Below are 27,924 nucleotides of genomic sequence, written 5' to 3'. Positions count from 1 at the left end.
AATGTTACAGGTTGAATGGATTGAACGTTAAATACACCGTGGTATGTACCAATGACTTAGTCATACAAAATACAGTGTGGCATTATCAGCTATAAGGCCAACCTGTCGACGGGATTCCCCGCTAGTTGCGCACCCAGCCGGCGGTGTGCAAGTAGCGGCTGACGGCGAGGTCCACCTCGCAGTCGTGCGCCGGCGCCCGCCGGAGCAGCACGCCTTTTATGGTCACATACTGAGTCGGTGGCAGGTTTAATGCGGTGCACAGCTGGAATTTTTTATAACAAAGTATATTCATACTATATCATTTTTTGCGCGATTTTTTTTTTTATCTTTATTAGCTTATCTCATACAACATAATTATCTGTCTCCACTCATATTTAATATTCCTTTTGTCACATAGTGTTCCTTCCTCAATAAACCTTACGCTTCTTTCTTAACTAGTGCATCACCAAAACAACTTTCAAACTTCCTTATTGAAATTTATTCCAGAGTTGACTGTAGAAATACTGAATATAATTTCAGAGATTTATTTCGAAAATTTAAAAAGTGGAGATAGTTCAAACCTTTACTTAATTAGTACAAAAGTTTTCTTAATTCCACTAATAAATAGAATAAACACCTGTATCTCGTTAGAGGTCAGCAGATGTGTCGAGCAGGCGCCGCTGCAGGAGCTCTTTTTGCAACATCCACATGCGGTATTTGCGTCCCGTGTGCACTTTGGGGTGGTGGAACTTGAGCCGCTTTCTGCGTCTCTGTGGATCACATACATTTTATTTATTTGTATTTGGGAGACAAACAGTATTAAAAGAAATAAAATCTATCTATATACATGATATATAATATATAATGACTACTGATTGCCTTGATCCTTTTTTTTTATTTTTCTTATATTTTGTAGAAAGTTTCAACGAAATTAAAATTTAAGAGAATAGCACATTCAATTAGAAAATTACAATAAAAGTTTAATCTTCTTCTTCTTTCTTAAAAAACTGTTTAATCTTCGCGCGTACATTGCCAACGTCTGTCGGGTCAGCTAGTAAGAAATGCTAATGACTAGGTAGCGCATAAACCAGACAAGTACCCACTAATAACTGATACGAATAAGAAGCATAACGGAAAAATGTGGGTGAACAATAATTAAATCGTCTAAAATCAGGAATTTTAACACCTTACATTACACAAGTGATCAAAAATCGTAAAAAGAAAAAAAAATTGACACAAAATTGTTATTTTTTATTGTTACGGTCTCTCTAGTCTAGTTTAAGAGTTAGGGCAAGATATATCCTGCTCAAAATCTAGAGCAACTCGACTGGGGGAATACCTTAACCTTATAGTCGGTCCCGGTTGTTATCATGTACCTACACCTGATAGCGATCGTTAACTCATAGTAGAGAATATATCCGCCAAACCGCAATTGAGCAGTTTGGTTGATTAAGCTCTGATCCTTCTCCGACAGGGGGAAAGATGCCTATGCCCAGCAGTGGGATATTATAGGCTGAATCGTATATTATATACTAGCGACCCGCACAAGCTTCGCACGGTTACAAAAAACTATCAGTGTTCCTCTACTATACTATGCATGTATTATTCATATAAATGTTCCTCTGGAATCACTCTATTTACTAAAGAAAACTGCATCAAATAGTTACACTAGTTTTAAAGATCTAAGCACACAGACAGCGGGAAGCGACTTAGTTTTATACGATGTAATGATTTCAAAAAAATCGACTTTATGTTTCGACCATACAAAACGCCAATTTCATATGTAAGGACCTAATATCTTCCATACAAGTACAAATTTACTGTATTAACTGACATTTCATACCTTTTTCTTAGCTGCAGCATGCTGTTCTGCGGTTGTTCTTTTGTCGGCGTGTCCGGGCACCCACTGCTGCCCTGGCGAATACAACCGTTATACGAGATCAAACCCACACCACAAGACACATGCTACTTAAATTTGCAAAGGTGGAAAATTATCATTCCAAATAATTTTTTAAAGTTTCAATATACTTCTTTCTGACCATTTTCATGTCTCCTATAAAAAGTGCCATAAATCCCTTTGGGACTTGTGAGTTTACTACACAACTATTTCGGAAAATCTAGTTTCAGAATTTTAATTACAAAGCCAGCAAAATTACTGATTCAGTAGTTTTTTGTTATCATAACAAAAACAAGTGTCTTTAGCTGCAAAGGTCGTAAACACACACGTATACTGTTTTAACAGTAATAAATGCTTTTAGCTAAAGAGATTTAAGATAAAATAATGTAATGTCATCACATCACATTAAATTCTTTATGATAATCAGCCTGTGTATAAACCGTAGTCAATGGCTGCAGCTAATTGGGTCAAGGTTGTAATACGGTTTTTTTTTTTTTATAGAGTAACTGCGGAATTCTTGCCTGGTTCTTCTCTGCAGTACAATCTACATTCCGAATATCCGGAAAACCCGATCCGGTAATCCGGCGGATCCGGCATCATTTTACAGTTACCGAATCCGGTGACAAATGTCGGATCCGGTGTTGACGTTTTTTGAGAAAATAACCCACCTGCCCAGCGTGGTGACTATGGGCAACACACATGACTTCAAGCCATTTTTAGCGCGAACTTGTGGAGGCCTATGTCCAGCAGTGGATTGCGATAGGCTGAAGTGATGAGTGATAAACCTCTTTTTAAAAGATAGAGCGTGGTTGACGCTAACCAGTAGTAGACTAAGATTGATAGATTTTTGCCCTTTAAATTAGTTATAGATGCGTCATGGTGAAGGTATTTAACTCTATTTATAGCTGAAACAACACTCAAGTTGCTTGACTTATTGTGCAAGTATTAAATAATTTCACATTGCAGTTACTTGCTGAATATATAGAAATATTAAGATTCAAATTGGGGCTGTTATTTTATCGCAGCCAAATCGGATATACGAAATTAAAATTGATCCGTAACCGTACCATAAACCGATACAAAGACTGCCAGAGAAAAACCGAGAAGAAGCAAGTTCTGTAAAACGTTGGGTCATCATTACAGCCTATCACAGTCCACTGCTGGACATAGGCCTCCATAAGTTTACGCCAAAAATAGCGTGAACTCATGTGTTTTGCTCATAGTCACCACGCTGGGCAGGCGGGTTGGTGACCGCAGTGCTGGCTTTGTCGCACCGAAGACGCTGCCTGTCTTCGGCCTGTGTATTTCAAAGCTAGCAGTTGGATGGTTATCCCGCCACCGGTCGGCTTTTTAAGTTCCAATGTGGTAGTGGAACTGTGTTATCCCTTAGTCGCCTCTTACGACACCCACGGGAAGAGAGGGGGTGGCTAAATTCTTTAGTACCGTAGCCACACAGTACAACGTCGGGTCACTGAACCCATATAGGCAGTAAAGGCGCGGCTGCGTACCGGCGCGCGAGAAGAACCAAGTTCTTTAAAACGTCGGGTCATTGAACCCATATAGGAAGTAGAATCGTACCGGCGCGCGCCGCCCGTCGGCCGGCGGCTGCTTGCGGTGCGCGGCGTGCTGCTCGTAGTGCGCGCACTCCTCCAGGCGCGTGACGCCGGCGAGGCGGTAGCGGTGCAGCTCGGCCAGGCGCAGGCGCAGCTCGCGCTCGCGCCACAGCGTGCCCGCCACGCTCGCCTGCTCCGCGCGCCCGTAGAACTGCGCCGTCCAGCGCAGGCGCTCCGCGAACTCCCTGCCGGCGATCCGACGGTTTATTGTCGTAACGATAAGTATTTGTACTCGGATTCGGCTTCGGGAACGTATACTGCAGCTTCGGTCTGTAACGCCCCATTACTGGGCCTATATGGGCCTCTTTCCTCATGTAGGAGAAGGATCGAGTTTAATCCCTAACGTTGCTCCAGTGATTAGTTACGATCGCTATCAAGGTGTGCATGATAACAACCGCCAGCTTAACGTGCTCTCCAAGCAAAGGTAGGGAGATGTACAAGATCTAACAACCAGACCGGAAATAAATATTTGTATAAACATAAATTTCCACAAGCAGGAATCGAACCCGCGACTGTCAGTTTTTATAGGCCGCCAGCCACCACGGCACACGCACCACCCAGACAGACGTGTGTTTAATGAGAAAGATATAATCCTCAAGGCTAGTCCACTAATTGCGTCAGGCTCGGAAGGGATAACATTCTGAAAAACATCACTAAATATCACCAGACTATATCGAGATATCGCGTGTATATATTTTTGTTGAAATCGCGATTTGTAAATAAAAAAATAAAAAAAAACAACTAACAATTTCAATCACGATGCTTAATTTTTCAAAATTTAATAAGATTATATACACGTATTTAAAAATATTCTGAAATTTTCAATTTACTGTGCTTAATAATTTCTTTAGTTTAAAATATCACCAAATATCGCCAAGTAACATCAAAAAATTGCTAAAGTTAATGAACGCTTTCGCTAAGCCGATATACTGCTGGTTATATTCAATCAACATTTCTTCAATAAATCATTTAAATTGGTATCTTAAATACGAAAGATGTTGTTTGATAAATATGAAAAATATATTCTATACATAATAATTGTGTTTGTCCTCAAACAAAATAAACAATTAACTTCAATTTACATTATCTAGTAATAAAGTGACAATTCAACGTGACCTAACTTCTCATTTTATAACTAAGCAACGGGAAAACGAGATAGTCTCTATTAGACTCTCTAATAAACTAATTCGCCTTTTTTACAACTCCAACTAAACATTCTATAGAAAGTGTCAAGTAAATATTAACATTTTTTTTTTTTTTATTTGCCCCCTAATTTACTAACTCAGCCATGAATTTTACATCTTATCACCATTTTATGTTTTACAGCTTCAACATAAGTTCTTCAAAAAATATAATTCAAGCTTCCATAGACAGTATCATTTATCATAACTTAGCATGTAAAATATTACATCATAATTATTCTTTTATCGTGAAAATAGCCAATGAAGATTTGGCGCGAGCGCGCAAGACAGCGACTGGCCATTTGCACCAATCAGAGAGCGCCATTCGATTTATGTACCTAACGACGAGTTAGTCACGTATATTTGTTCCGTGACATCTCCAGCGCTACAGAAGCCCTTCGCTCTTGCGTTAAAACAAACGTAGACACGCGCTTACAATTAACGCAATGGTCATTTTATTTTTTATTTTTAACGGAATCAGCTTACCCCGACTCCACGAAGACTAGTTTGCCCTACCCCTAGTGTTCTTTAGAAGCTGGAGGCGCGGAGAGTAGGCAGCCCCTTCGGCCTTGCGTAACAAAACGCAGACACGCACGCTCGACGTCACGGAACGATATTTCAATACACAAATTGATTTTTCAAAAATAAAGCATTTTATTTTGTTTTCCCTCAATAGTTTCTGGGTAATATTAGTGGCCATAATTTACTGTTTGATGGCAATTTAAGCTGAATTTTGACTACCAATTAATGTGGGATGAGTTACATTTCAAATGTACTGAGTTAAAAAATTAGAAGCTAATAGAATATGTCATTTATTTGATGTCATATATTAATATTTTAGAAATTTATTGCTTGAATTCATTGCTGAAATTTATTGCTGAGTTGTATTTAGAGTGGCTTAGATAGAAGATAACTTTTGGCTAAAACAGTATTATTCAGATGCTCGTTATTTGTGGCTGACTTATTAATTTAGAAGACAATCTAGATTTTTAGAGGCAAATAATGCTATTAAAAAGAAGTTTGTTTAATTAGCACCCATAATTTAATCTAAAATTGTAACTTTGATTTTAAATATTATTTAATATTACTATAGTTTCGTAACAGATTAAGTTAGGTTAGCTAGTTTAACCTTTTTAAAGACTAGAAAACTAGTGATCAAAGATGGCATTGCCTTAACTTACTTTTTCTCTTTGGCAAGTTTCCCCAGAGGTTTCTGTTTGTTCCTCTGGTTGTTGAAGAATACTGAAACTAGTTGATAATCTCTGACGAGCCTTTTTCGTCTTGTTCTTTCTCGCAACCTTCTTGTATAAATATCTACTTGAGAAAGCTTCAGGGCTGAAAATGAAAGTTCAAATTTAGGAAACAGAAATAATTATATAGCACTTTAAAATTATACCCCTACATACAACCCTCCATTACAGCTGTTTATTTATGAGGCTCTTTAAAATAGTGCCCCCAAAGTCCAGGTTATATTAATTGAGCATTCAATAAACAAATCTAACAACTGTAATAAGTATCCTTTAGTAATCATTACATCATTACAGCCTATACAGTCCACTGCTGGACATAGGCCTCCACGAGTTTACGCCAAAAATAACGTGAACTCATGTGTTTTGCCCATAGTCACCAGGCTGGGCAAGCGGGTTGGTGACCATGGGCATGGCCTTTAGTAAATTGCCAAGGAATTATTCAATGATGCCCAGAGTCCTCAGTACATTATATAGGCACATATATTAGGCACAGTTTTTCTTACCTAGTCAAAATATGTAGATATCGATTATTGATATTTTTATCAGTTCAACTTTCATGTTTAAAGGTACTTTGATATTTTTTTTATAGTAAAATAATACCTTGTATAATTTTAATATTTTTTAAGATCATTACATTATTATATGTGCACACTTTACTGGTAGAGGAGCAAAATTCGCTTTTGAAAAATTAATAATAAAAAAAAAAAAAAACTATCACAAAAATGTCTTGGGCACCTCGGACATAAATAGAGTAAAAAAAACTGACTGACTACTGAGTCATTAGCTTAATCTTACTCACTCAAATTTTTTAAATGATCAATTTTTCTTTTTTTATAATATTGTCAGGTATCCTGGGCGCGTAGCTCTATATAAAATGCTCTAGTATGATGGAATTACCCGCCTAATGTTATTTTTGGCAGAGCAGGGCTCACCGTCCAAAATCACCAATTGGGTTACCCTACTTTTTAACCGACTTCAAAAAAGGAGGAGGTTACTCAATTCGACCATATATATATATATATATATATTTATGTATTTTGGATGATAACTTCGTCGTTTATGAACCGAATTTTGATAATTCTTTTTTCCTTGGAAAGCAGATATCTCTGGTGTGGTATCATGATAAGGAGACCAGGATCCCAAAGAAATCGAGGAAAGCTTAAAAATCCTCATAACTTTTTACTGGGTGTACCGATTTTGATAATTTAACCGAAAGCCGATGTTTATCACGTGGTCACATTTAAATTTCATCAAGATCTGATTACAACTTTTGGAGTAATCTTTGATAATGCGTATTTACTTGACTAATTTTTGGTCTACCTACGTTGTATTACTTGTCAATATAATTGAAGTCAGTTTTTTTTTCATTTGCCTGCAAACACAATTATATAAATTACATTATTCCTATTGTAGAACTTACCAACATCCAATTCATCATCCTCTGGATTGATTTCAAGGGTGGATATCAGTTGTTCTGCTTCATGATCATGCTCCTAATAAACAAAATCATATAAATAAATACCCTAATATAGTTTAAAATAAAGTTACAATCAATATTATAAATCTTAAGTGTTAAATGTACTAATCATGTTTCAATTTGTTTATGTCATAAGAATATTTACTATTAAATAGGTTAAACATCACAGTGACACAACAAATTTAGTTTTAATAGTTTTGATTCAGCCGGAATATCCACTGCTGGGCATAGGCCTCTTTCTCTGTGTAGGAAAAGAGACAAGAGTTTAATCAATTGTGAGTAATAATCACTGTTATATTTTAATGTTTACACGGGGATTAACGCGAACAAAATTTTTTAAGGTAAAATATATTACCCTGAGGCCTGAGATCGAGATTTTGTTCACGTTAATCCCCGTGCAAACATTAAAATATAATAATGCAACGCGAAAGTTTAAAAGTTGTTAATAATCACTGTATTTATGACAACAATCAGAATCAACAGGATAATATGCTCTCTAAGGCACAGTGGTAAGACTAATTAAGGACATAGACAATCCATCTCATGTGGGAATCGAACCCATAACTACCAGTATTTAGGTGTATAAACTATAATAAGAATATAATAACAATTACTGTTTAATAATATTAAAAAGAAATCTAAAACATACTTAATGCACATAAAGGCATAAAATTTTATACTGCATAATATATCATTAAAACAGATAAAATTTTATATTAAAAACGATAAGATAACTTATAATATAGTAAAGCATAGCTACTAATACAATTTATAAAATAGTTTTTACTTTCTTGAAAAGATTACTAATACAGCAATAAGCATTTCATAAGTAGAATGTAAATTTGTTGTCATAAAGGCTTTCTAACTTTGCAGGATTTTAAATAATTTCAATTAAACTATATTTCTAGTATGCAATTTTACCCTTTCAAAATCATCTCTATTACTCATGTAACCGAGTTGTGCAGCTTCGTCTGGCGTTATGGCCAGCGGTGGGAGTCTCGACACTGCACTTGGACTTAGTGGTCCTTCATCTTTGTCAGCGCAGTTCAGAGACGGACGACTGGTGCTCTCAACGTTACCCCATGTCGCACGTCCTATGCTCCCCTCTAAGTATCTTGCAATATATTCATCTTTGGCCTCTAAAAATGCAATAGTAAATTAACAAGCTGTAACAAGAATCACTTTATACGAACAGATACAAAAAAGTTTTACCTTCAGGTGTTCTTGTTTCTATGTGTTTTGCTATATCCTCCCAGTTCCCAAAACCGAATTGTTCTATAGCATCTAAAAGTCTTACTTCCTCGTTGGCAGACCAACTGTTTCGACCTAAGAATATTCCAACTGCTCCTGAGTCCTACAAGATTTTATAAACTTTGTAATACAATTCTTATTATATTTTACATCGCGATAAATAGTACTGGAAGATATTTACCATAAATTGATAGGAATGATCATTTTTGTGTGAGCCTATTTCAGCACCAAGTGCAAAACACTGAAAAAAAAATTTTCGAACGTTTAAAATTTGCGCCAAAACTGTAAACAAATACGTCAATGATGCTACGCTACCTGCATACAAATATCGAAATCTTTGCATTCGGCACATCTCACACGCACTCCATTTATTTCTTCTTGACAATATATACAATTATATTTAGCATATAAATCTGAAAACGACATGTTTGAAAACTATACCAAACAAGACTCATGCGTTGGCAAACTTGGCGTTGGCAGTTTTCTTGAAACTATTCTATTTGCCATTGCCGGCCATCTTTTTTTACAGATAATGAAAAATTAAAATATAGATAATTAATCGTTTGCAATAACATTTTGAACGTAAGTTTGTGAAATAAAATGTGAAATATAATAACTTATATAGTATATATATTTTCTAAATGAATAAAAAAAGCTCAAATTCCAAATGTATATTTCAAACAAGCTTATAAATGCTTCTATTAGCAATATTTATTTTAAATCCGCTTTTTCTGTTTTTCTTTTCAGTATCAGTTTAAATTGTTTTCAGGTTTTTATTAAACTTAAATTGTGCCAATGAAATTCCTAAAAACTTAATTATTTTTTATATTTATAGTTTTCATCTTTTTTTCATGCCAATTAAATTTACATTATTTCCTCGTTGATGTCACGTGGGACGGTGGGAATATACACTAGTATTTTAAACACATAGGCTGCTTTCCAATTAAACGAAAAGTGATACTGTGTAATACGATGTCCGACAAAGTGCTTTCCATCAACAACACTGTCAAAAACATGCACACTGCTCGACACTTAAAAAAATGTCAATTCGTTAATTACGTAAAAATGACTTTTACAATTTGTAACACCTCCATATAAAGGGACGTAAGATTTTTCAAACCTACAAGTGTCTTAAAACTTTTTGTGTAAAGAAACGTTTTTCGACATTTTTTGTATATAATATATTAAATATACCAACACGTACGCTGGAACCGGAAAAATCTGTTTGCCACTTGGGTTGACAACAAGAAAACGTATGATTCAGTGCCTCATACATGGCTTATGAAAGTTATGGAGTTATACAAAATTGATGCTACTTTGTGCTCTTTCTCCAGATGCGGTCGATATTCCAGGATGGACTAAACTGATTATGCGGAGTATTTTTCAAAGTGATACTTTGAGTTTGAGTCCATTGTGGTTTTGTCTAGCCTTAAACCCTTTAAACACTTCATTAGAGGATCCAAGGTTGGGCTTTCACATTCGTAGAGGGAGCAAAGCAATATCTCACCTACTTTATATGGATGATTTGAAGCTTTTCGCATCCAAACTACCAGACGTAGACAAGTCGTTAAAAATAACAGAAATTTCTAGTACTTGTATAAGAATGGAGTTTGGTGTGGATAAATGTAAGGCTTTAGATCAAGAACCGTCGCATTATCTAAGCTCAAAATTTGACCGTTTATCGACATAATTTCGTTACAGACAACGAAAATAACCCTAACCTATCTAATTACCAAATTAGACTGTTTATCGACATAATTTGATAACAAAAAAAGTAAACCTAGCCGTGGATAAATGCCCGGCTGTTATTTACGAACTCTTTTCCCTTTAGATCTCTCAACGAAGGTGAAACTTATAAATATCTCGGCATGTCAGAGGTATTGGGCTTTGATGACAGAGCTATAAAGCAACTGGTAAAGGAACGATTCTTTGGCTAGCTGAAGAAAGCTCTCAATAGCTTTCTTGCGAACGGTAACAAGGTGCCTTTAATAGTTGGGTTATGCCCTTAATCGTTTATACCTTTGGCATTTTGAGATGGACTCAAACGGAATTAGATTCCTTGATAACCAAGTCCATAAACTGTTAAGAGCGTACCGAATACATAATCCTCAACCGTCTCCGATGAGATTATACATCCCATGAAAATATACACATTTTGGTTTGTCCACATGGAGGTCATGACTTTTTAAACACTACGAAATTTCCACAAACATGAGGTCTATAATCTCAGGAAGTACTTTTTAAATATCAAGTGCGATATGGACGTTGTAGTAGTTGATGAGGGATTAACTCCGCTGTTCTTAGGCAAAGAGAAATGGCGTAAGCTTATAGTTATGAGTACCGTTGACCGCCTGGCCGTATGGAAGAGCAAGGAACTACATGGTTGGTTCTACAAAGTTCTGACAAACCCAGATATAGACCAGCCTAGCTCTATATCCTGCTAATAACACAGTGACTTCTTTGGAGAAACTAAAGTTAAAGCTTTTCCACAACGTTTGGCAGTGTTGCACAGTGTAACTCAGTGTCTGTGTTAGTAAATGGAAACTAAAATATATTATAATTATTTATACGGATTGTCAAAAGCAAAACATACGTTTGGAATCTCTAGTAGTGTAGTCTGTGCGTATCTCTAAGGTACTGTAGCAATACTGTAGTAGTAGTACAGTGTAACGTCAAAAGCGAAACCAATATTTTTGTTGCGAATTTTCGTAATGGTGTAGTCGTGTGCTCAATACGTTTTAGATAATTTTCAATTTGATGTTTAGGTTCTAAAATATTAATATAGTATTCGGTTTAGGTATTATTTAGGCCAAATACACGGCTGTGTAAAGAGTGCAATGTAATGTGATAGTTGATCGTTGAAATCTTTGCAGTAGTATCCGCTTTGATCATGAAATCGAGTAAGCGGCGACTTCAAGCACTAACTGAAGGTTCTGATGGATTACCGAACTACCTTAAAATGGAAGACTCTGAAACGTCTATTCCCCCTATCTTTAGATCTCGACTGCATGAACTGTTTTCGCAAATAGAGAAAGAATTTGACCTTCTGTATTCGGAAAATTTAAATTGTAAGTGAATACAAGTATTGCTTATTATTCAGTAAATTATTCTATTTATTTGTGTAGCAAAGCTGAAAATAAAATAAAACTAAATTAAATTATTTATGTTACAGTACAAGAGAAAATTGATATTCTCAGTGAAAAATTAGAACGAGAAAGCTATGTGGGAGATAAACAAAATATTGATTACATAGAGTTTGAAACTTCAGGAAAAAATTCTAAAGTTAAATGTAAGTTTATTTATTAATGTGTGTTGATATGTGTGGCTGTGTTTACAACAACAGCATAAAAATAAAACTTACTATTATTTTTAAGCAGTGACCCAGAGCAATTCACAAAAGGTAAAAGCCAGTCACAAATTGAAGGTACAGACAAGTAAGATTGTGTCCAGTTTTAAGGCTCCTACATACAATTGTCAACTCATTCGAGAATTCACTGGACACAAGGATGGCATCTGGGATGTTTCTACAGCTCGCCCCAATCAGTCATTAATTGGAACTGCTTCTGCTGGTAAGTTAATACTTAATACGCTGCTTTAATGAATACAAAATGAAAACAACATGGTATGATACATTATTTAATTATTTATTTAAAGTAAGTTAAGTAAATATATCGGCAAATCCTTCAGGGAGCCAAAGTAAAAGAAGAAGAAGTTAAGTAACATTGTATATATCATATTTATTGTACTAACAATTACTTTTTTCTCAAACACAATAATAAATATTTTAAAAATATGCTAATGTTTTACTTAAAGGTTGAATGATATAGGTAAATATACATTACATTTTCAGAATAACTATACATATAAGTAAATATTTTAAGTGAAAATTAAATTAACAACCACTGGAGTAGAAAGCAGCCACACTGCAAATGATGCCATGTGCTAGACAATTTCCTCATTATTATAACACAATCCTTCATTATAAATAGAATTTAATTATAATGAATGAAGTGAAAAAACAAATTAAATTCTTTAACTTGCAATATTAACAATATGTACAGCTAACTATGCCTCGCAGTTTAACCTGCGTAATTTCCAATCTGATGGGAATGTCGAAATAAAAAGTAGCCTTCGTGTTATTCTAGATATCCAGCTGTCTACATACTAGGTTTCATTACAATTAGTTTAGGGACATCCATTAATTACGTGTGCTCAGAATGGGGGGAGAGGTCTAGTGAAATCTCACCAAATCTCATTTAAACAGAGGGGGGGATAATCGAAAATCTCACATCAACTTCAAAAAATATCATATATACAACAGATATTACAAAAAAATATATTTTGACTTCATTTTGCTCATATATTCATCGTCAATCGCACGTAAGGGGAGGTGGAGGGGTCTAAACTGATCGAAAAATAGCTCACGTAATTAATGAATGTCCCCTTATGCAAAAGTGCACCTATACAAAGATATATAAACACCTATTACAAAAAAAATATATATTTTGAGTTTTGATTTTGCCCGCTAAAATAAATCTCATTAACTATAGTATACTTGAACAGTTTATTTTTCCCGTCAATATTATATTCAGCGTCAATCTCACGTAAGAGAAGGGGGGGCCAAGCAAATCTCACGTAAGGGAAGGCGGGGCCAAGCAAATCTCACTAAATTTCACCAAAGGGTGGGAGGGATCTAAACTGATCGAAAAATAGCTCACGTAATTAATGGATGTCCTTTGTTAGTTTTTGCTTAAAAGAATAAAAAAACACCCATCCATCTTCACAAATTTTTGCATTTATACTATTAAGTACCTGGGTGACCGAGCTTAGTTCGGTATTTTTAGTAAATCGTGTTTTTTGGAAATCATATTTAAATACGAATTACATATTTATAAAATATGAATAATTTTTTTTTTACCAACAATAATAAAAAAATTAAGTAAATATAAAAAATCAAAAATAACAAATAATTAAAAACTAATAATGTTAAAATATGAATATTTTTTTTCGATTTTACCGACATAATAACAAAAAATAAGAACTGACTATTTAAATAAAAAATAACCATTGCAATTAGCAAAAAAAAAAAAAAAACAAATCGATCTGGAAATTTGAGGATTTGAATTTTGAACTGTGGTCGTTTCGATCAATCGCAACGGACCAATTTCCCACCTTTGCCATTTTTTCAATGTCTAAAAACTGGGATAAAACGACATTTTCTAAAAATGAATCCTAACCAGATTTATTTATCTTCCCCGAAATCCCCTGCATACTAAATTTCATGAAAATCATTGGAACCGTTTCCGAGATTCAGATTCTGTATATAAATATATAAAAGAATTGCTAGTATTAGATAGGATCAGTAGGAGTTTTTTAAGAAGAATTTAATAATAAACATTCATATTTTATGGAAATTTTGTTTTTGTCTTAATACATGTCGTCACTCAAGGTTGACTAGTTAAATTATAAAACATATTTTAAAACTTTAATAGATTCAAGTCAAGGCCTTATAAGTTATAATAATTATTTTATACTTAAATTAAACTAATAAAAAGAATTATGCTTTTCATTTACAATTATGTTTATTTAAATGTGATTAATTTTCCTGAAATTAAAATAGCTATTGTTATAGCTAAAAAAGTCTATAAATATAGCTGAGGTCTTACACTTAAAATACAATTTTATTATATATAAATAAAATAAAAAAAGCGCAGTGACGCGCGCAGGATACAGTACGTATTATAAAACATTAGTGTTTTTTGGTCATTTCAAAATTATTGTGGTTTAAGATTCGTAAGTTCTACCACTAAGTTTACCTTGAAGGTTTTGCTTTATCTTACTTTGAAATATCCTTGCTGAATTTTTGTAGTGTTGTGCACAAGTAAACAAAAAGGAAAGGAAAAAGGGTATAATAGAGCTAACTTCATTTAATTAAATTTCAAAAAATTAACCTTTAATATTATTTGTAATACCTCTATGTACTATAAAATATACATTACATGAGAAATAAACAAACTAATGAAGTACAGTACCTAGGACGGGTAAATTAACTTCTGTATTATTATAATAGTTTGCTTAGGAAGCATAGTGTAGTATAATATATATAAGCATAGTGTGTACTGGTATTGGGGATACAGTAGTCAAGCGTGTATTTTGTATTTTCCAGAATACAGGATTTTTATTCAACTTAAGCCATTCAGCATGGGGCATTTATCAAATTTTTTTTTTCTTGATGACAATCTTGAAGTAATCAAAGATTCATCTATTTCTATAGTGACTATCTATTCATACCCAGGTAGAAGGCCGAAATTTTTTTACAAAAAAATGTGTAATAATCATATTTGAAATATACCACAACTCATTAAACTGGCGACTTTCTGTTTATATATTTCTGTGGCCATATAGGCTTACCATTGTCTAAATAATACGTGAAAAAATGAAGCAGTAGTAAGTACAGCTCATTACCTTTTATGTAACTTTAAAATCGAAAAATTTGCTAAAAAATGTTCCATGGGAAAATTGCCTATAAATAACTGACTTCACTGTAAAACACAAATGTTCGGTCATTGACACGATACTAACATACACACGACGGTAATTTTATTAAGAACTAGCGACCTGCCCCGGCTTCGCACGGGTGCAAAAACTATCAGTGTTCCTCTACTATATTATGTATGTATTATACATATAAAACTTCCTTAGGAATCACTATTTACTGAAGAAAACCGGATCAAAATCCGTTGCGTAGTTTTAAAGATCTAAACATACAGACAGCGGGGAGCGACTTTGTTTTATACTATGTAGTGATAATTATTTAATAATTAATTATATTATTTTTATTCAAGCATTACGGCAAGTAAGTTCTATACTTAGGTTATAATATCGATTCTGATATCGCATTAAAATGGTAGGACGCCAGTTTAATAACACATATAAAAAATTACATAAATTTACTAAAATCATGTTATAAAAAAGTAGGTTCTTAACATTAAATTCTGTTAGAAATATGGAACGAATGAACTAGATATGCTAGTTATATTACTCTTCTAGAATTCTTCGTAAATAATAATATTTTTCGAAAAATCAAATAGATTATATTATTGAATATTTACCTGTGTGGCTACGGCATCAAAGAATATAGCCACCCCAACTCTTCCGGTAAATCCTCCTTCCAAAATTTTCATACAATTTTTAATTTTCCAGATAGCCATCTGGAATCCAGAAAGCCCAGATAAAAACAGATAAAAATGTATCTGCCCGTGGATGTCGTAAGAGGCGACTAAGGGCTAACACAGTTCCCCTACCACCTTGGAACTTATTAAGCCGACTGATGGCGGGATAACCATCCAACTGTTGGCTTTGAAATACTCAGGCCGAAGACGGGCAGCAGCGTCTTCGGTGCGACAAAGCCCTGCGGTCCCCAACCCGCCTGCCCAGCGTGGTGACTATGGGCAACACACATGAGCTACACCATTTTTGGCGCGAACTTGTGGAGGCCTATGTCAAACAGTGGACTGCAATAGGATGAAAGTATGATTGAATATTTAAAAATTTAGTGTATATAAGTTTATGTTTTATTTCATTTAGATCACACAGCCTGTATTTGGAGTGTAGAATGGGCCAAGTGCTTACTCCAGTACACTGGTCACTCTGGCTCAGTAAACTCTATCAGATTTCACCCGAGCAGGGATATCGCCCTCACAAGCAGCGGTGACAACACTGCACACGTCTGGCAGGCGGCTGTTAATTGGGATTTGCCTGTAAGTTTCATTATTAATAAATTACAAATGACTGCATATATAGTCATGTAGTATATATATTATACTAATATAAACAAGTCTCAACACCTTTCTAATTTCAAATCAAGCTTTTATCTCATTCACTAATTAAAAGCTTAGACATATTTAACTTGCGCGTGCGTGTGTGCGGGTGAAAATAAATTAGAATAAAATTAAAAAAAAAAACTATTTCATAAAGATTGCAATTTGGCTTCCATATACACGACTACATTTTAATCTTCTTCTTTATTTGTTTGTTCTACATCTAGTTATTGTATACAGGGCCAGACCGTGAGTTTAGGGTGCCCTGGGCTAATACTACTTACGAGCCCACCTAATTTGACCACGATTGAGATAATGTGTAATGGCAGCCGAACATTTTAACTGTCAGTTCGAAGTACTAACACTTGATTAATCGTAGGATTCGCAGGGCTGCAAACCATACGATCTGTTTAATTTAGTAAAATTGTGAATTCGCGTTATCGTCTATTTTTGAATTTAACGACTTAGCTGGGGGCCCCTTGAATCCACGGAGCTCTGGCCTGAAGTCCAAAATGCCATATAGTAGATCCGGTCCTGATTGTATATAAGAACATTACTCTTTTTAGCGAGGCCAGTCATCTGAAGAGGAATTGGATGGGGGTGGTGAAGAAAGTCTTGGCGAGGGTGACAGACCGGAAGTCTTGCGTACACCTCTCATCGAACTAACTGGTCATTTGGGTGTAGTTGTCGCCGCTGATTGGTTGACAGGTGGAGATCACGTCATTACCGCCTCATGGGATAGGACGGCTAATTTGTATGACGTCGAGACTGGGGATTGCTTACAAATACTTACAGGTATGTAAAATTACCAAAATTAACGTAAGAGTCTAGTGTAAAGAAAAAAAATTGAAAATTTCTGTGTGCTAAGTAAAAAGTAAATTCAGAATCTCCTATAACTCTTATTCAATTAAGTAGCTAATTTGTTCACGGTATCTAAATATTATCTAAACGTGTGTTAAACTCCTATCCTTATTGGCTTATAAACTGACAATTTATAATTGAGAGTTCTGTAAAGAAGTTTTATAAGTGCATGTAAATAATCTACTTATAATAAACGCATCATGTAAAACACCTTTAGGGCTTAGTGTGATATTTTTATGTTTTAAAACTGCTTAAAAATAAATCAGAAGCTGTTCATACACGCGAAGGTAGCAAATATTAATATATTTATGAAATTGATAATTTTATGTAAATATAGCCACCTCCTCTCTTCCTGTGGGTGTCGTAAGAGGCGACTAAGGGATAGGGGAACTTACAAAGGCGTGCGTGTGCGTGTGTGTGTGCGTGTGTGTGTGCGTGCGTGGGTGAGTGTGTGTGTGTGTGTGCGTGTGTGCGTGCGTGTGTGCGTGCGTGTGTGCGTGCGTGTGTGCGTGCGTGTGTGCGTGCGTGTGTGCGTGCGTGTGTGCGTGCGTGTGTGCGTGCGTGTGTGCGTGCATGTGTGCGTGCGTGTGTGTGTGCGTGAGTGTGTGAGTGTGTGTGCGTGTGCGTGCGTGTGCGTGTGCGTGTGTGTGTTTGTTTTTGTGTGTGTGTGTTTGTTTTTGTGTGTGTTTGTTTTTGTGTGTGTGTGTGTGTGTGTGTATAAATAGTTTTAATACTTAGAAATAACTATTATAAATTATAGAAAAAACTATTTCCCTATCCCCTATTAAACGTATGATAGTCATTTATTGATTACCTCTAAAACCCTACTTAAATATTCTTTTTTCTTGTTTGTTACCATCTTTTTGTGACCTACAGGTCACGACCACGAGCTAACCCACGCCTCAGCACATCACAGTTCAAGATTGGTGGTGACAGCCTCAAGGGACACCACTTTCCGTTTGTGGGACTTCCGTGAACCAATACACTCGGTTTCAGTTTTTCAAGGACATACAGAGTAATTACAACTTGAATCTTATTAACACTTTTTATCAATTTTGACACTTGATAACATACTAGAAGTTATTTGAGACTGGTTGTTTATATACAGCAGTATCTCTACTCAAATATTGTAAAGCTAGTGAGAATGCCCTGTATTGACAGTGGTGATAGGGCCGGCAACATACTTGCAATACCCCTTGTGTTATACAGGTTGTTTGGTGGGGTGTTGGACAAACGGTCAGGGGGGTAAGGGGGGGTCATTGCCAATATATCTGGCCACTTAACTTAGGTCATTGCCCTTTTATTTTTTTTTCATGCAGCATTTAATTGTTTTTTACAAAATCTCCAGAATTCATCATTCAAACTCACAAAAGACAAAAAAAAAATGTGTTACGGACCCAAATTATTTTTATTTCTTGTTTTGAATAAATTGCCAACATTTTGAAACCATATTTGTAAGTGTAACATGAAAAAATACGAAAATATGGGCCTTCAAAGTTTTAAAGAGTTGCAAAATTTTACCAAACTACAAACTTTAAAGTGATATAAAAAAAAAACCATACACGATAGGGTTTTAACTTTTTTTTTTTAAATATCCTGCATTTATGTCCTTTCCAAAAATGTATCATTTGCTATCAAAAAAATTTTTTGAGTAGAGATATTCACCAAAACATAACGCGCGGTCAAAAATCGCTTACTTAAATAAACATAATTGGTAAGTAAAGTCATGTGTATTTAATAAAGAAAACTAAAAAGGTTTTCTGAATTGAGTTTATAAAAAAACAAGGGATTATTAAATTTCTCTAATGACGACCAAGCACCAGTATCACGCTTGTAGGCAGACCTAGCATTGTTTGGCATTAATAAACAATAAATAAAAACAAAACAAAATTAAAAACAAGACTTTTATTATAAAAGTTGTTCAAATTGTGGTACTAGTATTGGCCACCATTTCTAATACAAGCAGGGTATATTTTTCTTATTTCCGTCGTCGTAGTGGCCATCAGCATTTCTTGCTTCAAAAGGTCGAATGCATCAATAATCCTCTCTCTCAAATGGTCGCGACTTTGTATTTCTTCCGTATAGACGAGTCCCTTCACACGTCCCCAGACATAAAAATCGACTGGAGTAAGGTCTGGGGAGTGTGGAGGCCATGGTATAGGACCGTCGCGACCAATCCAGGAATTAGGAAATACTTCGTTTAAATATTCCCTAACTGTCAGGCGCCAGTGGGCAGGACATCCGTCATGTTGGAAAATGATGGGCCTATCTTCTTCCATTATTGGCAAATTACATGTGAGTTCCGGTAAATCATTTTGGAGGAACTCCAAATAATTATCTCCGTTTAAATTGTCTGGTAAGAAATGCGGCCCAATCACATTATTTCTAATTACTCCTGCCCACACATTTACTGAGAACTTTCTTTGGAAGCGTGTTTGTTTCTTTAATTTAGGATTTTCACCTTTCCGCGCCCAATGATGTAGGTTATGTAAGTTGAGTATTCCCTCACGAGTGAATTTAGACTCGTCTGTCCATAAGATACTTTTTAAAAAGTTTTCATTTTCAATATCGGTGTGCAAAATAAATCTGACCGATCTGAAGACGGACTGATCGACAGAAACAGATAAGGAACTTTGTTACTCTCTCTAACGAACGAGACATAAAACTACTTAGCCAATCACAGCATAGTAGTCTAGGGGTTTGAATAAAAACAGGTTTTTTTAACTGCGTGATAGAAACTAGAAACTGATTCATTGTATCATTTTAAACAAATTTTATTATTAGTTTTTTGTCCACCGTCGTTTCGGTCCATCTCGAGGAAGGCCTGCCTACAAGCGTGATACTGGTGCTTGGTCGTCATTAGAGAAATTTAATAATCCCTTGTTTTTTTATAAACTCAATTCAGAAAACCTTTTTAGTTTTCTTTATTAAATACACATGACTTTACTTACCAATTATGTTTATTAATTTGCAATTTTGTTTGCCTGCCCAGCGTGGTGACTATGGGCAAAACACATGAGTTCACGTTATTTTTGACGTAAACTTGTGGAGGCCTATGTCCAGCAGTGGACTATATAGGCTGTAATGATGATAATGATGATGTTTATTTAAGTAAGCGATTTTTGACCGCGCGTTATGTTTTGGTGAATATCTCTACTCAAAAAATTTTTTTGATAGCAAATGATACATTTTTGGAAAGGACATAAATGCAGGATATTTAAAAAAAAAAAGTTAAAACCCTATCGTGTATGGTTTTTTTTTTTATATCACTTTAAAGTTGGTAGTTTGGTAAAATTTTGCAACTCTTTAAAACTTTGAAGGCCCATATTTTCGTATTTTTTCATGTTACACTTACAAATATGGTTTCAAAATGTTGGCAATTTATTCAAAACAAGAAATAAAAATAATTTGGGTCCGTAACACATTTTTTTTTTGTCTTTTGTGAGTTTGAATGATGAATTCTGGAGATTTTGTAAAAAACAATTAAATGCTGCATGAAAAAAAAATAAAAGGGCAATGACCTAAGTTAAGTGGCCAGATATATTGGCAATGACCCCCCCTTACCCCCCTGACCGTTTGTCCAACACCCCACCAAACACCCTGTATATTACTAGCGCCCGCCCTGGCTGTGCACGGGTGCAATGCTCAAAAATCAAAATCAATAAAAGCTTTATTCAAATAGGCTCGAAGAGCACTTTCGGATCGTCATTTTACAAATTAAAACTTTAAAAATCAATATTTGTAGAAGTAAAGGTACCACCGATTCGGAATGTAGATTCTGCAGAGAAGAATCAGCAAAAAACTCCGCAGTTACTCTTTTGAAAATATATAAACTGTATATTAGTGGAGGATTCGGTTGGGCTGGGCGGCGTTTGGCGGGCTCCGTCGAGTCTTCACTTCGAAGATTCCGCAATGCTTGAAGACAAAAGTTTTCGAGCAATGCGTCCTGCCTGTGTTAACATACGGAGCCGAGACGTGGACACTGACGAAGGGACTGGTCCACAAGCTTAAAGTCGCTCAACGTGCAATGGAACGGGCTATGCTTGGGGTCTCTCTCAAAGACAGGATTAGAAATGAGACTATCCGCGAGAGAACGAAAGTAACCGACATAGCCCACAGAATTAGCAAGTTGAAGTGGCAGTGGGCTGGTCATCTGTGTCGCAGGACCGATGGCCGTTGGAGTAGACGGGTCCTAGAGTGGAGACCGCGTCTTGGCAAACGCAGTGTGGGACGTCCTCCGGCCCGTTGGACCGACGATCTACGTAAGATTGCCGGTGTAGGCTGGATGAGGATTGCGGAAGACCGGGATGTGTGGCGCGAACTTGGGGAGGCCTATGTCCAGCAGTGGACTGCGATAGGCTGAAGTGTGTGTGTATATTAGTACAAAATTACTGTGCTGAAAACTGTGCTGTTTAGTAAAATTACAATGCTGATACTGAATATACTACAGAATGTCTCTATATACCACGTTCACAGCTTTTTTGACAATAGACAATACAAACATCTTTTATTTAGGTTACTATTGAAAGAGCGAAATACAATTGGCAATTATTATACATATAAAGCTTCCTCTGGAATCACTCTATTTACTAAAGAAAACCGCATCAAAATCCGTTGCGTAGTTTTAAAAATCTATGCATACAGAGAGCGGAAAGCGACTTTGTTTTTCCGGCTTATGATCACGTGGTCCATACGCTTTTTTGTCTCAACATATTATGTAGAAAAATTGGAAAATAACAATATGATTGATACATATAATTTTTGTAAGATTTTAAACTGTAACATATATTAAATTTATTTCCATCATAAATCCTTTTTTTTTACCTTAAAAAGATTGAAGACAAATTATTTGATATTATATATTTTATATATAGGTTTTGTTAATGACGACTTTTGATATGTTATATTATAGCTTCTAGACAATCTCTGCTGTTTTATTAATACGTTATTATGATATATCTAAAACGACTGTTTTTCAGGAGTGTCACATCTGCAGTATTTACTCGTGAAGATAAAGTGGTTTCTGGATCTGATGATCGTTCAGTCAAGGTATTTTTTATTTAATCGTACTAACTAATATCATGAATATAAAAGATGTGTTGAGGCAACGGTCACAGCACTGGTTTGTGGCTGTTGCGGGTTCGATCCCGCACATGTTATACATTTATTAGCCATACATATGTCATAGTCCTTGTGGGTTTTCCCACTGTGTGGCGCGTTGGAGAGCACGTTAAGCTGTCGGTCCCGGTTGTTACCATAAATACCTGATTGCGATTGTTACTCATAATACGAAATATATCCAGCACTCGCAGTGGAGCAGCGTGGTAGGTTAAGCTCCAATCCTTCTCCTACATGGAGAAAGAGGCCTATGTCCAGCTGTAGGATGTTACAGTCTGAATCGCGAAACAATTGTTTTCTAATGTTTACGCGAATTTCACTCATTATAAATGAAACAACTTTTTCGAGGACTGATCAACTGGAAAGTTTCCGAAACGTCGGCCATCTAAAAAACTTAATAAACCGCGATAAAATCCGAAAAAGTTGTTTAATTAAAATGCGTGAAACAATAAGTTGATGTGTGTACACTTGTACAGGTGTGGGACGTGCGCAACATGCGCTCGGCCCTGGCCACCATCCGCTCGGACTCGTCGGTGAACCGCGTGGCGGTGAGCGGCGCCGGGCTCATCGCCATCCCGCACGACAACCGCCAGGTGCGGCTGTTCGACCTGCAGGGCCAGCGCCTGGCGCGCCTGCCGCGCTCCAGCAGACAGGTAGCACACCCTCCCTTGGTTAGACAGCTATACTCCCTTGACCCTCGACCCTCATTTCTCATGCTTCGTCCTGGACCTCCGATTTTACTCCTCAATCCTTTACCTTTGACCATCTAACCTTGATCTTCAACCTTCGATCTTTGAGTCTCAAGTCTCGATCCTAAACCCTCAAGCCTTGATCCTCAACCCCCTTGATTTTCGATTCTCGGCCCTAAACAGTAAGTAGTTAACTTGTCGTTGTAATATTATATTAACTTAATAATATGTTAACTTATAATTATTGTAAACATAATACTGCAGCTGACTTTAAGTTTTAAATTCCTGGGGGCTCCTGGGGGGATTGGGGATTGGGTCGGTAACGCGCTTGCGATGCTTCTGGTATTGCAGGCGTCTATAAGCTACGGTAATCGCTTACCATCAGGTGAGCCGTACGTTTGTTTGCCGACCTAGTGACATAAAAAAAAAAATAAATAAATAAATTATAAATCTTTAACAGAATCTTTTTGGTTCAAAGCGATAACTTCAGGAAATATCGAAATTGAAAATTATTTTAGTTTTGAATAGCCCATTTATCTAAGAAGGCTGACAGTTTGACCACTAAATGAGGAGGATTAACGAAAAAATGCTGCAAATACAGGAAAAAATTACTATTTTTTATATCATATAATATAATAAATATTTTATATATGATTATTATAATTTCAATACAGACGGAGTCGGAAGCAACAGCTAATATAGCCGTTAAGATAAAAAAAAATGTTATTACAATTTTAACTATCTTATTATCTAAACTTTTCACTTCAGGGTCATCGCCGTATGGTAACATCTGTGGCTTGGGCGGAGGACATATCATCTAATATCAATTTCTTCAGCTGCGGCTTTGACCGCCGCATCCTCGGCTGGTCCATACAACCCTCCAAGGACAACTGAATCTCTACCTCAACACATTGGTATTATTATGCCGATAGGTTCTATGTACAGGGCCAATGTAGTAGCTCGTCCATTAATCACGTAAGGTTCGAAAGGAAAGAAAATCACGAAATATCACAAGGAGTAAAAGAGATATGCGCGTATTTATTACTCGTTGAACGCGCGATTTCGAAAGCATCAAACACCTTGCAATCTTGATGTCTGACTGGAAATTTCTATCACAATGCTTAGTATTTCCAAATTTAATCAGATTATATACCTGTATTTAAAAATAGTAGGTATTATTAAACTTTCAATATAGTCAAAACAAGACAAGAGACAGTAATTGTAGTCTAAAACCTCAAAACATCACGAAGGGCAGTGGGGGGGTTAAAAAGTTGCTAAAAAAACATCATGTGATGAATTTTGACTTGAATACGTCGGTTGAATACGATGGTAACACAATCGGGGGATAAAGTTTATTCGAGCTACATATCTATCATCTCCATCCAAAAATTACACCACTGGGTAGCTAAAGGATCAAAGAATACGCTAACTGAGGACTGTAACACACCGCGCCTGGTGGGGAAGGGTCATTTTTAAATATTAGTGACATCCTTTTATTATTGAAATACTTTAAAAAAAATACACATTTAACATTATTGAATGCAGCTAATCGCTAAAGACTAATATAAATATTATTTTATAGAAATATTACTAAAAAGGTTGCTTGCGCCTACGCATTGACCCTTACACAGGACTATCGGCTATAAATGTGTATGGTGTATGCTATTTGTGAACCTTTTACTCCCGTCCTGCAATTGTTTTATTAACTGCTACGTGACATTCAAATAAAAGTTGCGTGTACGAATATATAAAGAAAAAATTAATTACTTGTATACTGCAGGAGTATTACTCAAAACTCCTACTGTATGTTTATCTCTCTAACTTTTATTACGTATTTAAAAGTTTCTCAAATATTGCTAACGTAATTGAATTGCCTTACACAGGTAGGAACATACTTAACTATGACTTCATTTTTTAATATTTGGTTTTTAAATATTTTGTCACATCAGTCATTAGAATTCAATTCTTTAACACCTACGTCAGAATGTAATTTTTTTAGTATGCAATTTACTAGAATGTATTTTAATTCAATATACTAGCATTGCAAATAAAATTGTCCAACACTGTTTCATGAAAACATATGCAGGTACAGGGAGAATTTGGTTCGCAACATATGAACTTTTAAATGATTATAAAACTAGAAGTCTTACTATAAAATTTGAAAATATTCATCGTTTACTTAAATTGAATAATTCGTAATATTTTAATAATATTACGAACATTAATATTTAAATTACTGTTTAGAAAGAAAATGGTAATACCACGCTTGATCTTTTAAGGAAATTAAATACAAATTAACAAAATTGCAATTAACTCTCCATACAATACTTCATAATATTTGAAGTTACCAATATCACTACCAAAATATATATAAAACAAGTGACATTCTGACAATTACAAGTACATTAGTACGTGTTTCGATAATTTCCAAGAGTGGTAAGGTAACATTAATGTTTGAGAAATGTAATTTACAAATTGAATTGAAAAATTGTAAAAAAAAGTCTGCCCCACTGGTAGATACAATCAAGAGACATAAAATTAAATCACAAATAGTAAATTCCCTTTTCTATAAACGTATATCCAAAAAGTTAGTAAAATAGAATTAGTTTTAGTTTCGCGTAAATAAATCACCCGATAGCCCTTGATCAAACCATATCGGAAAATCGATTTTTTTATAAATAGCTTTGAAAGAAAGTATCTATACGCATACTTATTATTAGGTTTAATTGAATGCCTCTCGCTTGTATCTATCTATATAATAGATTATCGCAACATATCAGATATTTTTAACGCAATATAACTTCAAAAGGAGACCTCTGCGATATTTTAATTATAAAAGTATGTAATTACTCTTAACATTTTAAATGTAACTTTACTGTGTATTCTAAATGTTCTTATGTAAGACTCCTTGTTAAAAATAAAATGTACTCTTTTAATGATATGCTTCTGTATAAAAATAGATATGTAAGAAAATAATCAGTGAGAAAAAACATCGTTATCGATCATTTGTGATAAATATAATGTTATTCCTAAATTGTATTTCTCTTATAAATAAGGTGACAAGACGTTGCTTATTACTTCTCTGTAATTTATTATTTGTTTCGCACAAATTATTATGAATTGTTGTTTACGAAATTAGAAATATTGTTGTTGGCTTTTACTAGTTTATTTATATATAAGATTTAATGGATAAGTATAATTCGTTTAATAATAAAAGAGATCATTTTCTTTCTAAAAGCTAATATATAGAATTCTGGCAAAGATAATAAGAAAATAATTTTTTACCCTTTTTGAAATGAAAATATTATTTTAACTATATTAAAGTATTAACCTCATTCCTAGAATGAAATTTATTATTAAAAAAAATACTTAATTTATTTTGCAACGCATTTTAATGTGATTTTTATCTCTGCATATTTAACTTTTTCCTTCTCTTATTTACAGACACTGACTCTTATTATTGTTTGCATTAAATTTACTAATAAAAATTGTTACAAAGGCTTAATATGTTGACAAATGATTATTCATTAATAATTTTTAAAATATACCTAGCTAAAATCCTGTTTTAGATTATTTTCATATTGTCTTAAAATTAAGTAAGCTTATTAAAAAAAAGATCTTTAATTATATCATTACAGCTTCATCATTAGGATTGTATCATATGAGTATTGGTGTAGTTTTCTATATCATTAACACTTACATATCTTTAGATATACCAGTGTTTTTCATTTTTTTTTTTAATTATTATAGAGAACAATTTTCCCTAGTCAAGTTTGATAATGGAGGCTAACATGGTTGAAACAAAATATTTAATTTAAAACTACCTTTTATTGCTCGTGCATTCATGTACCTACTATGCATAATTTAGTAATCCATTGTTTGAAGTTTAGTGTTTGAAGTTACTCCTTAAGAAATGATGTAAGGAGCAGTATTAAAACAAAAACATGGAGAGTGTAATCGTGTGAAACAATGAAACGGCAATGACATTTTACAGCGTTTTTATCTGTAGCAAGGTATTTAGTATACCAGTATTTACTGTACCAACACGAATAGTAAACGTTAAATTATGTTTTGAATTTAGGATTATAATTGTTTAAATTGATTTTAATTTTATTAATTTGATAGAACATTTTAATTTTTAATATCTTGTCAATCATTTTTGTTTAAATTAATTGTAATTTTGTTAATTTAATTTAAAAAAAAATTGATTATCACAGTTATTGTTCTCGAGGAAACAGGAGTAAACTCCAGTTGTTTGCCAAGTTAATGACTAACCCCCATTCCTATATTCAAAGAAATAATTTGTATTACACGCGGTATGTATAAATTGAACGGTTCGTAAGCAAAATTAATCGTTTTTTAATATAATCTTGCTTTAGTTATCAACTCGTCCCCCACTTGAAGTATTATCTTCTACATTCCTTTTAATTTTTACCCGCAATACATTTTGCAAATAATCTTATCCCTAGCTCATTAGTTTGTTTTGTAGTTTATTTTGCTCTGTCCGCCACTGTTAGCCACCATTGATTCTTTACCAAAGATCAAACTCGGAATACGTCCCTAGGTTATACTTTATATGTGTACTTTCTATTTGTCTTGCGAATATAAGGTTTTTAGGTTGTGTACGTTACTTTTATAGCGGTCGGCTTTACTGTCTATTTCTTTAGCAATTATACAAAAAGGTGAGAGGTAATGATGTAGATATTTTTAAATTTAAGCTTTGTATGTACTTATTTTACTGTGTTAAAAATAAATCATTATTTTATGAAAATAACACGTAGCTAAAAC

The 27,924-nt window shown here is 34.7% G+C and overlaps 2 protein-coding genes across 2 annotated transcripts; one reads left to right on the top strand and one right to left on the bottom strand.

Annotated features, from left to right (window-relative positions):
- Positions 1-121: 121 nt before the first annotated feature.
- On the bottom strand, positions 122-9,149 carry LOC123662278 (transcriptional adapter 2B-like). The gene is made up of 10 exons (XM_045597141.1): positions 8,964-9,149; positions 8,830-8,889; positions 8,610-8,751; positions 8,319-8,536; positions 7,341-7,413; positions 5,852-6,005; positions 3,461-3,674; positions 1,823-1,893; positions 617-749; positions 122-262 (listed from the first exon to the last, which is right to left on the bottom strand). Exons 1-10 carry the CDS (start codon positions 9,072-9,074, stop codon positions 122-124), a joined length of 1,317 nt encoding a protein of 438 aa, XP_045453097.1. The 5' UTR covers positions 9,075-9,149.
- Positions 9,150-11,307: 2,158 nt separating this feature from the next.
- Positions 11,308-26,170, top strand: LOC123662361 (WD repeat-containing protein 37). Its single transcript, XM_045597210.1, has 9 exons — positions 11,308-11,716; positions 11,821-11,937; positions 12,026-12,217; positions 16,236-16,408; positions 17,035-17,263; positions 18,206-18,344; positions 22,309-22,378; positions 22,924-23,100; positions 23,905-26,170. Exons 1-9 carry the CDS (start codon positions 11,539-11,541, stop codon positions 24,028-24,030), a joined length of 1,401 nt encoding a protein of 466 aa, XP_045453166.1. The 5' UTR covers positions 11,308-11,538; the 3' UTR covers positions 24,031-26,170.
- Positions 26,171-27,924: the final 1,754 nt, after the last annotated feature.

Source organism: Melitaea cinxia, chromosome 18, assembly GCF_905220565.1.
Source record: "Melitaea cinxia chromosome 18, ilMelCinx1.1, whole genome shotgun sequence".
NCBI lineage: Eukaryota > Metazoa > Arthropoda > Insecta > Lepidoptera > Nymphalidae > Melitaea > Melitaea cinxia.
The sequence above is the reverse complement of the archived record's forward strand: the minus strand, read 5'-3'. Positions and strand labels throughout refer to the sequence as shown.